Source organism: Melanostigma gelatinosum (genome assembly GCF_949748355.1).
Source record: "Melanostigma gelatinosum genome assembly, chromosome: 4".
Taxonomy (NCBI): domain Eukaryota; kingdom Metazoa; phylum Chordata; class Actinopteri; order Perciformes; family Zoarcidae; genus Melanostigma; species Melanostigma gelatinosum.
The window spans coordinates 30605411-30616801 of record NC_136637.1 but is presented as its reverse complement, the minus strand read 5'-3'; the positions used below and the strand labels follow the sequence as shown (position 1 = coordinate 30616801).

The 11391-nt window shown below is 53.9% G+C and overlaps 1 protein-coding gene across 1 annotated transcript in view; it reads right to left on the bottom strand.

Annotated features, from left to right (window-relative positions):
* Nucleotides 1-3033: 3033 nt before the first annotated feature.
* Nucleotides 3034-11391, bottom strand: part of atp10a (ATPase phospholipid transporting 10A) — a gene marked incomplete at both ends in the record, with an annotated part of 33331 nt that continues 24973 nt past the window's right edge. Inside the window, 6 exons of the mRNA XM_079267297.1 lie at nucleotides 3034-4762; nucleotides 5150-5337; nucleotides 6514-6618; nucleotides 6842-6922; nucleotides 7110-7310; nucleotides 7702-7827. Of these exons, the coding sequence (XP_079123423.1) occupies nucleotides 3034-4762; nucleotides 5150-5337; nucleotides 6514-6618; nucleotides 6842-6922; nucleotides 7110-7310; nucleotides 7702-7827 (2430 nt within the window). The remainder of the gene's footprint in view (nucleotides 4763-5149; nucleotides 5338-6513; nucleotides 6619-6841; nucleotides 6923-7109; nucleotides 7311-7701; nucleotides 7828-11391) is intronic.

Genomic DNA, 11391 nt, shown 5'->3' with positions numbered 1-11391 from the left:
TTCATGTTTCATAAGAACGAGGTCTTCATCTCTGACTCGTTCTCCTGAAGGTGTGACACAAGTTCCCTCACAGCCATTCCACAACAAGACGATCATCTCGGGGCGTCTCTTTCCCTGGAACCATCAGTTACACCTCAGGACTGTGTGTCGGTGGTGCAGAGATCAGGAATGTGTGTGTCGGTGGTGCAGAGATCAGGAATGTGTGTGTCGGTGGTGCAGAGATGAGGAATGTGTGTGTCGGTGGTGCAGAGATCAGGAATGTGTGTGTCGGTGGTGCAGAGATCAGGAATGTGTGTGTCGGTGGTGCAGAGATCAGGAATGTGTGTGTCGGTGGTGCAGAGATCAGGAATGTGTGTGTCGGTGGTGCAGAGATCAGGAATGTGTGTGTCGGTGGTGCAGAGATGAGGAATGTGTGTGTCGGTGGTGCAGAGATGAGGAATGTGTGTGTCGGTGGTGCAGAGATGAGGAATGTGTGTGTCGGTGGTGCAGAGATGAGGAATGTGTGTGTCGGTGGTGCAGAGATCAGGAATGTGTGTCGGTGGTGCAGAGATCAGGAATGTGTGTCGGTGGTGCAGAGATCAGGAATGTGTGTGTCGGTGGTGCAGAGATGAGGAATGTGTGTGTCGGTGGTGCAGAGATCAGGAATGTGTGCCGGTGGTGCAGAGATCAGGAATGTGTGTCGGTGGTGCAGAGATCAGGAATGTGTGTGTCGGTGGTGCAGAGATGAGGAATGTGTGTCGGTGGTGCAGAGATGAGGAATGTGTGTCGGTGGTGCAGAGAATACGCCCACCATGTCAAACTAAAGATCTGATTGGTTGAACACTGACAATCAACAATATCGTCCCGTTCACTTAAAGTGCACATGATGCACTTGTGAGTCTGACGAATCACCACTGGTTAGTAGACAGATAAACACAATAAATATGAATTTAGGACACAAAGAAAGTCTCAAATTGATTTGCAATTTCATTATAAAGATTAATATATATATATTCATATATATATATATTTATAGAGTTTCTGTTATGTTTTACATAACATTAGTTTGTTTAAAGACAGAAGGTCAACATGAAGTTTGAGGACTGAGACGTTTATTGAGCAGAGTACATCAAAGGATAAATACTTTAGCTTCATCATCTTTATTTGTGCTCCAAGAACAGAAGAGAAACTTAAAATGAACAAAATACTGATGAAAAATAACCATCGAATCGAGCTCCGATGTGTTCAAGGCCGCGTGGAATTTGTGAATGTTCATCTTTACATTCCAGCCTGAAGCGATAAAACGAATATCTTCTCAAACCATTTCTACACGAACAGAACACATCTGTCCTTTCTCATCCAGTGTTTAAGGCGCTCAGAAGACACAGGATAGATGATCTTTGGTAAATGACACACTTTATAAAAATGTACTGCAAAGAGATACAACCATCAAATATTAAAGGCGCTGCTGCTTCAACGTAAAACAAACAGTCAGCACTTTTACTTTCCCGCTGAACACCAACAATCCTCAACGGCAACTCGGAAATAATGCTTTCAACGTGCAAATTTAAATCTTAAAGCGGCGTCCTGTAGATTTGGGAAAAGACTTCTTTCTCGGTTGAGCTTCTTTTCTTTGTTTCACAGCAGAAATAAAGAACAACTGTTGGAAGAAGGAGCTTTAGTAAAAAGATCACATTTATGAAACGAGATGAAAAGCTGGTTGTTTAAAAGGAACAGTTTGACATTTTGGGAAATATGATTCGTTAGATGAGAAGATTTACACTACAGTCAAGGAGAAGGTTAGCTTAGCTTAGCATAAAGGCACAAAACGGACAGAAAACAAAGACATAAAATGTAAGTAGCATCTTCTCTGTTCAGTCTGTATAAAACAACACTTTGTGGTTCTACAGGAGTTATATTTGTTGTAGAACAGTTTTAGTATAAATTAAAGAAGCAGTGTGTGAGATTTAGTGACCTCTAGTGGTGAAGCTACAGACTGAACCAGCTGAACATTCCTCTGTTTTTTCAGGTAACAACATGAAAGTCTCTTTCTACAGAGTTTGGTTTGTCCCTTCTGGGCTCCTGTAGAAACATGGCGGACTCCGCCTGTAGCTCCCTATGTAGATATAAACACAATGATTCTTATTTTTTTCGGTGCTTAAAGACGACTGAAAACATCGTTATGAATATTATATCACATTTCTGATAATAGATCCCACTAAATGCTACAAACTGGACTTTTAAACAAAGGAGACGCGACATGATAATTTGTGAGTTTAGACGTCAGGTTAACTTTAGCCACAGCTAGCTGCTAGCTTTTAGTTTTCGTGTTAAACTTGTGGCTTGAACAAAGCTAATTAAAGGATTTCCCAAAATGTCAAAACTTTTCTTTTAACGTGAAACTGGCTGTCTCACACACACACACACAGTGTTGTGTTTTCATGACTTCTGGGGACATAACATTGATTTCCTGGAGAATAGCAATAACCGCTACCACCCTAACCCTAAACCAAGTCTTCACCATGAGATGTAATGATTTAGTTTAACCCAACGTGCACTTTGTCCACCAAAACAGTAGAGTCCCCACAATGTGGCTGTGTGATCAGATTGATGTCCCCACAAGACAGTAAAACAAAAAACACACACACAGCATCATCACTGGTAGATCGTAGCTCTCATGGTTATTCAGTGGAATGTCGTGAATGATTGAAAGGAGGCTGTGATGACTCCTGTAAAGATCAAACACACAAACTCTCTGATCTCTAGAACGTGAACAAACAGAGAAACGTCTCAGAATGTCTGGAATGTCTTCAAGAAACCTGATGGACTGCTGAGACGCATCTTTGAAATAAACACATTCCAGGATTTAAAAGAACACGAAACGGGAGATATTCCACTTCTTCAACCGTAACCAACAGACACAACATGAAGTAGCGACTCGTTTCCCTGACAGCAAACAGTCCGCTTCAAAACACAATAAATGACTTTTTCTTTCTTTTTATACATAAAAACTTTTGTGCAAATTGGAGTTTCTGGTGTCGGACTTCGGGGTCGTCACAGGACGACGGCGTTCGGCGCCGGATGAAGCTCGTGGTCAGAAGAGTTCCTGCAGTATCTGACGCACTGGGAGTCTCCGTCGGGAGGAAGGCCGAGCCGGACGCTGGCCGTCTGAGGCGTGGAGGTCACCCAGCTCATGTCCGACGTCTCTAACGTCTCAGGGGGACACTCTGGGTCTTTGGGGGGACACTCTGGGTCTTTGGGGGGACACTCTGGGTCTTTGGGGGGACACTCGGAGTCTTTGGGGGGACACTCGGAGTCTTTGGGGGGATACTCGGGGTCTTTGGGGGGACACTCTGGGTCTTTGGGGGGACACTCGGAGTCTTTGGGGGGACACTCTGGGTCTTTGGGGGGACACTCGGAGTCTTTGGGGGGACACTCGGAGTCTTTGGGGGGACACGCTGAGTCTTTGGGGGGACACTCGGAGTCTTTGGGGGGACACTCGGGGTCTTTGGGGGGACACTCGGGGTCTTTGGGGGGACACTCGGAGTCTTTGGGGGGACACTCTGGGTCTTTGGGGGGACACTCGGAGTCTTTGGGGGGACACTCTGGGTCTTTGGGGAGACACTCGGAGTCTTTGGGGGGACACTCGGAGTCTTTGGGGAGACACTCGGAGTCTTTGGGGAGACACTCGGGGTCTTTGGGGGGACACTCTGGGTCTTTGGGGGGACACGCTGAGTCTTTGGGGGGACACGCTGAGTCTTTGGGGGGACACTCGGAGTCTTTGGGGGGACACTCGGGGTCTTTGGGGGGCCACTCGGAGTCTTTGGGGGGACACTCTGAGTCTTTGGGGGGACACTCGGGGTCTTTGGGGGGCCACTCGGAGTCTTTGGGGGGACACGCTGAGTCTTTGGGGGGACACTCGGAGTCTTTGGGGGGACACTCGGGGTCTTTGGGGGGACACTCGGAGTCTTTGGGGGGACACTCTGAGTCTTTAGGGGGACACTCGGAGTCTTTGGGGGGACACTCGGAGTCTTTGGGGGGACACTCGGAGTCTTTGGGGAGACACTCGGGGTCTTTGGGGGGACACGCTGAGTCTTTGGGGGGACACTCTGGGTCTTTGGGGGGACACGCTGAGTCTTTGGGGGGACACTCGGAGTCTTTGGGGGGACACTCGGAGTCTTTGGGGGGACACTCGGGTTCTTTAGGGGGACACGCTGAGTCTTTGGGGGGACACTCGGGGTCTTTGGGGGGACACGCTGAGTCTTTGGGGGGACACTCGGGGTCTTTGGGGGGACACTCGGGGTCTTTGGGGGGACACTCGGGGTCTTTGGGGGGACACGCTGAGTCTTTGGGGGGACACTCGGGGTCTTTGGGGGGACACTCGGGGTCTTTGGGGGGACACTCTGGGTCTTTGGGGGGACACTCTGGGTCTTTGGGGGGACACGCTGAGTCTTTGGGGGGACACTCGGGGTCTTTAGGGGGACACTCGGGGTCTTTAGGGGGACACTCGGGGTCTTTGGGGGGTCGGGGCCACTTATCGGCGGCATCTTTGGTGTAAGGAAGCGTGTCCTTCTCTGCGGGATCCAGCGCGTACGGGTCGTCTCCGTCTCTCCGCCGGTCTCCGTCGGACGGCCTGGCGAGGGACAGGAAGCGAGGCTCGGGGGTCGCCCCCCCCCCGAGGCTCAGGATGTCCCCGCGGGTCTCAGCCGGGCGTCGATCCAGCCGTCTGCCGACCTGGACGGGGTTCGGGAACAACGTGCCCTGACACGCCCGGTAGAAATATCTGGAGAGGAAAACAGAACCAGATGAGGAGAAAACATCTGGAGCTGATAGAAGCTCAGAGATATTCAAGGATCCGTCCACACAGAGCTTGTGCTTTGTACTCAAGATCTTCCTCTTTAAACTCAAAACATTTAGTGGAGAAAAATCTAATCGGTCTCTCTCTTATGCTTTTGTTCTTTTACAGTTTCAGTTGTTCAAAACAAAAGAATCATGAATAAGTAAAGTCTGTTTTGTGTCCATCGTCTTCCTCAAACCTTCAGACGTCCGTAGGTCTGATAGCTGCTCACTGATAACAGCTGCTTCCTCCTCATGTCCACAGAAGACGGCCGGCAGCGTTGTCAAACAGTGCGCGTCCTGGGACAGAAGCCCCCCCCCCAGCAGGACGTACCTGGGCAGCAGCGCGGCCACAGGTGTGAGCACACACAGCAGGTAGAAGAGCGGGTCCTGCAGCAGCCTCTGCATGCTCCAGTACGGGTTGGAGGGGGAGAAGCAGGCCGGACAGGAAGCGTTATAACTCAGAGACACCGCGAAGAACAAGAGCACGCTGAAGGAGACGGACGTCCAGTTCATCCACGTCTACAGAGACACAGAGGACACGGCGTCCCAGAGTGAAACCAAGAGACACAAAGAAAGACGAGCTGATAATAACAAGAGCTGATCAATAAAAGAGAGAGGGAGAGAGGGAGAGAGAGAGACAGAGAGACAGAGAGAGAGAGAGAGAGAGACAGAGGAAGAGAGAGAGAGAGAGACAGAGGAAGAGAGAGAGAGAGACAGAGGAAGAGAGAGAGAGAGGAAGAGAGAGAGACAGCGAGAGAGACAGAGACAGAGAGAGAGACAGAGAGACAGAGAGAGAGAGAGAGAGAGACAGAGGAAGAGAGAGAGAGAGGAAGAGAGAGAGACAGCGAGAGAGACAGAGACAGAGAGAGAGACAGAGAGCGAGGAAGAGAGAGAGAGAGAGACAGAGAGAGGGCGAGAGTGAGAGAGAGGGCGAGAGAGAGAGAGAGGGCGAGAGAGAGAGAGAGGGCGAGAGAGAGAGAGACAGAGAGAGAGAGAGAGGGCGAGAGAGAGAGAGACAGAGAGAGGGAGAGAGACAGAGAGAGGGAGAGAGTGAGAGAGAGGGCGAGAGAGAGAGAGAGGGCGAGAGAGAGAGAGACAGAGAGAGGGAGAGAGAGAGAGAGAGGGCGAGAGAGAGAGAGACAGAGAGAGGGAGAGAGACAGAGAGAGAGAGAGAGGGCGAGAGAGAGAGAGACAGAGAGAGGGAGAGAGACAGAGAGAGGGAGAGAGACAGAGAGAGGGAGAGAGACAGAGAGAGAGAGAGAGAGAGAGAGAGAGACAGAGGAAGAGAGAGAGAGAGGAAGAGTGAGAGAGAGAGGGAGAGAGAGAGACAGAGAGAGATCGAGAGAGAGAGAGAGATCGAGAGAGAGAGGAAGAGAGAGAGAGAGAGAGAGGAAGAGAGAGAGAGAGAGGAAGAGAGAGAGGGAGAGAGAGAGAGAGACAGAGAGAGGGCGAGAGTGAGAGAGAGGGCGAGAGAGAGAGAGAGGGCGAGAGAGAGAGAGAGGGCGAGAGAGAGAGAGACAGAGAGAGGGAGAGAGAGAGAGAGAGGGCGAGAGAGAGAGAGACAGAGAGAGGGAGAGAGACAGAGAGAGGGAGAGAGTGAGAGAGAGGGCGAGAGAGAGAGAGAGGGCGAGAGAGAGAGAGAGGGCGAGAGAGAGAGAGAGGGCGAGAGAGAGAGACGAGTCATCAGGTTCTTACCCAGGTTTTGGTCTCAATGCCCAGGTGGACCAGCATGGTGAGCAGAGAGAGGGTGGTGATGGGAGTCCCCCATGTGAACAGATCCACGTCAGAGTCAGCGTAGGCCTGGGAGGAAGAGGAGGAAGAGGAGGAGAGGAGATTTATTTATTCTTTCATTTATTTATTTACCAGATCGCATTAATCAACGTTTCACTTTCCAGAGTGATCGAGAGTTGCCGGGCAGGTTATGAAGTTATTATGCTTATGCAGTTAAATACAGAAACACACAAGCAGCAGATTTGATTTTGGAGTTTGCAGCATTATGAACGACCGCTGAAGGAAAACTCACAAAGTAAGGGATGAAGAAGCAGACCAGACTTTGGTAGAAGGCGTCGATCATGTTCATCCAGAACATGTACGGCTTATATTCCTGCAACGACGAAGAGTGTCAGTGAGGAAACACACGAGGCTCAGCACGAGTCAGCCACATGCTGACCAGCTGATGCTGAAGCAGGTGTAATGTGTCAGCCTGCTAATATACACCAGGTGTATCTGTTCAGGTAAAGCTCTTCTTCCACGAGCTCCTGTAAACGCAGATCTCTTAACAGGAAGTGAACCTCAGAGTTCTGTCCGTTCACGTAGAGCTGAGGTAGCTGTTGGAGCGTCTCTGCCGACACGTCTTTGTCCAGCGTGCCGGTGACGAGTTGTGGGAAGGCGGAGAACATCAGGTTGAAGAAGATGAGGTACCACTGGTCGATCATGGCCGAACCCGAGAACCCGCAGTAGAACTGGTACCAGAAGATGAGCGCCACGAACATCTGAGGGAACAGAAGGTCTTTGTTGGTGTAATTCTCATTGTGTCCACCGGAGGCTGAAGAGCAGCGCGACCACGTGTTTCTACAAAGAACTGAAAGAATTCATGCTTTCTTCCAGCTTTTGATTCCTCCATCAACTGTGAACACCACGTAGAAATATTGTGCGTTACGTAAATTACAACAATAAGAAAAAAATGGAGGAATTTAGAGAAATGATTCTGATAAAACCTTTTCCTCGTTTCAGATTGATTGTGTTTAACGGGACATGAAGATGATCTTCTTCACCTCTTCTCAACTCAAACACACAAGAGAGACGTAGTGAAATCAGACAGAGTGTTGCTGGTGAACAGATGTTGAACTGTTGGCGAGGACACGCTGAGGGAAGGAGGCTCACTGCGTTCTTGTAGAAGAAGAACAGGATCATGTTGGCCAGTCTGGAGTAGCACCAGTGACCGTGGACCAGCAGCAGCTTCTGGAGGTACCGGAACCGTGGCAGAGCAAAGTCACTGGCCATCACCGCCTGGAACACACCAGAGCCACCAGTCAGGCTGCTGCCTCCTCCTTTCCTCTCCTCGCCTCCTTACCTCGCGTCTTGTCCCGCCCATGACAGATGCAAGCGGAGGAGGAGGCGAGGAGGAGCCAGGAGGAAAGAGGAGTCGAGGCAACAGGTATTTAACAAACGAGACATAACGCTGTTCATGACAATTTATATCTTCTACATTAAATATTAACTCAATTTAAAACGTGTTCTCATGTGACAACGATCGGGCGGAACACATTTCATATCTAAAGGACGCTGTAGGGAGGAGGAGGAGACGCTGTAGGGAGGAGGAGGAGCAGACGCTGTAGGGAGGAGGAGCAGACGCTGTAGGGAGGAGGAGGAGCAGACGCTGTAGGGAGGAGGAGGAGCAGACGCTGTAGGGAGGAGGAGGAGCAGACGCTGTAGGGAGGAGGAGGAGCAGACGCTGTAGGGAGGAGGAGGAGCAGACGCTGTAGGGAGGAGGAGGAGACGCTGTAGGGAGGAGGAGGAGACGCTGTAGGGAGGAGGAGGAGACGCTGTAGGGAGGAGGAGGAGCAGACGCTGTAGGGAGGAGGAGGAGACGCTGTAGGGAGGAGGAGCAGACGCTGTAGGGAGGAGGAGGAGCAGACGCTGTAGGGAGGAGGAGGAGGAGACGCTGTAGGGAGGAGGAGGAGACGCTGTAGGGAGGAGGAGGAGCAGACGCTGTAGGGAGGAGGAGGAGCAGACGCTGTAGGGAGGAGGAGGAGACGCTGTAGGGAGGAGGAGGAGACGCTGTAGGGAGGAGGAGCAGACGCTGTAGGGAGGAGGAGGAGACGCTGTAGGGAGGAGGAGCAGACGCTGTAGGGAGGAGGAGGAGCAGACGCTGTAGGGAGGAGGAGGAGACGCTGTAGGGAGGAGGAGGAGACGCTGTAGGGAGGAGGAGCAGACGCTGTAGGGAGGAGGAGGAGACGCTGTAGGGAGGAGGAGGAGCAGACGCTGTAGGGAGGAGGAGGAGACGCTGTAGGGAGGAGGAGGAGCAGATGCTGTAGGGAGGAGGAGGAGACGCTGTAGGGAGGAGGAGGAGCAGACACTGTAGGGAGGAGGAGGAGCAGACGCTGTAGGGAGGAGGAGCAGACGCTGTAGGGAGGAGGAGGTGATGCTGTAGGGAGGAGGAGCAGACGCTGTAGGGAGGAGGAGGAGGTGACGCTGTAGGGAGGAGGAGGTGACGCTGTAGGGAGGAGGAGGTGACGCTGTAGGGAGGAGGAGCAGACGCTGTAGGGAGGAGGAGGAGGTGACGCTGTAGGGAGGAGGAGACGCTGTAGGGAGGAGGAGGAGACGCTGTAGGGAGGAGGAGGAGACGCTGTAGGGAGGAGGAGGTGACGCTGTAGGGAGGAGGAGGAGCAGACGCTGTAGGGAGGAGGAGGTGACGCTGTAGGGAGGAGGAGGAGACGCTGTAGGGAGGAGGAGGAGCAGACGCTGTAGGGAGGAGGAGGAGCAGACGCTGTAGGGAGGAGGAGGAGCAGACGCTGTAGGGAGGAGGAGGAGCAGACGCTGTAGGGAGGAGGAGGAGCAGACGCTGTAGGGAGGAGGAGACGCTGTAGGGAGGAGGAGGAGACGCTGTAGGGAGGAGGAGGAGACGCTGTAGGGAGGAGGAGGAGCAGACGCTGTAGGGAGGAGGAGGAGCAGACGCTGTAGGGAGGAGGAGGAGACGCTGTAGGGAGGAGGAGGAGACGCTGTAGGGAGGAGGAGCAGACGCTGTAGGGAGGAGGAGGAGACGCTGTAGGGAGGAGGAGCAGACGCTGTAGGGAGGAGGAGGAGCAGACGCTGTAGGGAGGAGGAGGAGACGCTGTAGGGAGGAGGAGCAGACGCTGTAGGGAGGAGGAGGAGACGCTGTAGGGAGGAGGAGGAGCAGACGCTGTAGGGAGGAGGAGGAGACGCTGTAGGGAGGAGGAGGAGCAGATGCTGTAGGGAGGAGGAGGAGACGCTGTAGGGAGGAGGAGGAGCAGACGCTGTAGGGAGGAGGAGGAGCAGACGCTGTAGGGAGGAGGAGGTGACGCTGTAGGGAGGAGGAGGAGCAGACGCTGTAGGGAGGAGGAGGTGACGCTGTAGGGAGGAGGAGGAGACGCTGTAGGGAGGAGGAGGAGCAGACGCTGTAGGGAGGAGGAGGAGCAGACGCTGTAGGGAGGAGGAGGAGCAGACGCTGTAGGGAGGAGGAGGAGCAGACGCTGTAGGGAGGAGGAGGAGCAGACGCTGTAGGGAGGAGGAGGAGACGCTGTAGGGAGGAGGAGGAGACGCTGTAGGGAGGAGGAGGAGACGCTGTAGGGAGGAGGAGGAGCAGACGCTGTAGGGAGGAGGAGGAGCAGACGCTGTAGGGAGGAGGAGGAGACGCTGTAGGGAGGAGGAGGAGACGCTGTAGGGAGGAGGAGCAGACGCTGTAGGGAGGAGGAGGAGACGCTGTAGGGAGGAGGAGCAGACGCTGTAGGGAGGAGGAGGAGCAGACGCTGTAGGGAGGAGGAGGAGACGCTGTAGGGAGGAGGAGGAGACGCTGTAGGGAGGAGGAGCAGACGCTGTAGGGAGGAGGAGGAGACGCTGTAGGGAGGAGGAGGAGACGCTGTAGGGAGGAGGAGGAGCAGATGCTGTAGGGAGGAGGAGGAGACGCTGTAGGGAGGAGGAGGAGCAGACGCTGTAGGGAGGAGGAGGAGCAGACGCTGTAGGGAGGAGGAGCAGACGCTGTAGGGAGGAGGAGGTGATGCTGTAGGGAGGAGGAGCAGACGCTGTAGGGAGGAGGAGGAGGTGACGCTGTAGGGAGGAGGAGGTGACGCTGTAGGGAGGAGGAGCAGACGCTGTAGGGAGGAGGAGGAGGTGACGCTGTAGGGAGGAGGAGACGCTGTAGGGAGGAGGAGGAGACGCTGTAGGGAGGAGGAGGAGACGCTGTAGGGAGGAGGAGGTGACGCTGTAGGGAGGAGGAGGAGCAGACGCTGTAGGGAGGAGGAGGTGACGCTGTAGGGAGGAGGAGGAGACGCTGTAGGGAGGAGGAGCAGACGCTGTAGGGAGGAGGAGGAGCAGACGCTGTAGGGAGGAGGAGGAGACGCTGTAGGGAGGAGGAGGAGACGCTGTAGGGAGGAGGAGCAGACGCTGTAGGGAGGAGGAGGAGCAGACGCTGTAGGGAGGAGGAGGAGACGCTGTAGGGAGGAGGAGGAGCAGATACTGTAGGGAGGAGGAGGAGACGCTGTAGGGAGGAGGAGGAGCAGACGCTGTAGGGAGGAGGAGGAGGAGACGCTGTAGGGAGGAGGAGGAGACGCTGTAGGGAGGAGGTGACGCTGTAGGGAGGAGGAGGTGACGCTGTAGGGAGGAGGAGCAGACGCTGTAGGGAGGAGGTGCGGTGACGCCGTTAGGAGGAGGTGCGGTGACGCCGTTAGGAGGAGGTGCGGTGACGCCGTTAGGAGGAGGTGCGGTGACGCCGTTAGGAGGTGCGGTGACGCCGTTAGGAGGAGGTGCGGTGACGCCGTTAGGAGGAGGTGCGGTGACGCCGTTAGGAGGTGCGGTGACGCCGTTAGGAGGAGGTGCAGTGACGCCGTTAGGAGG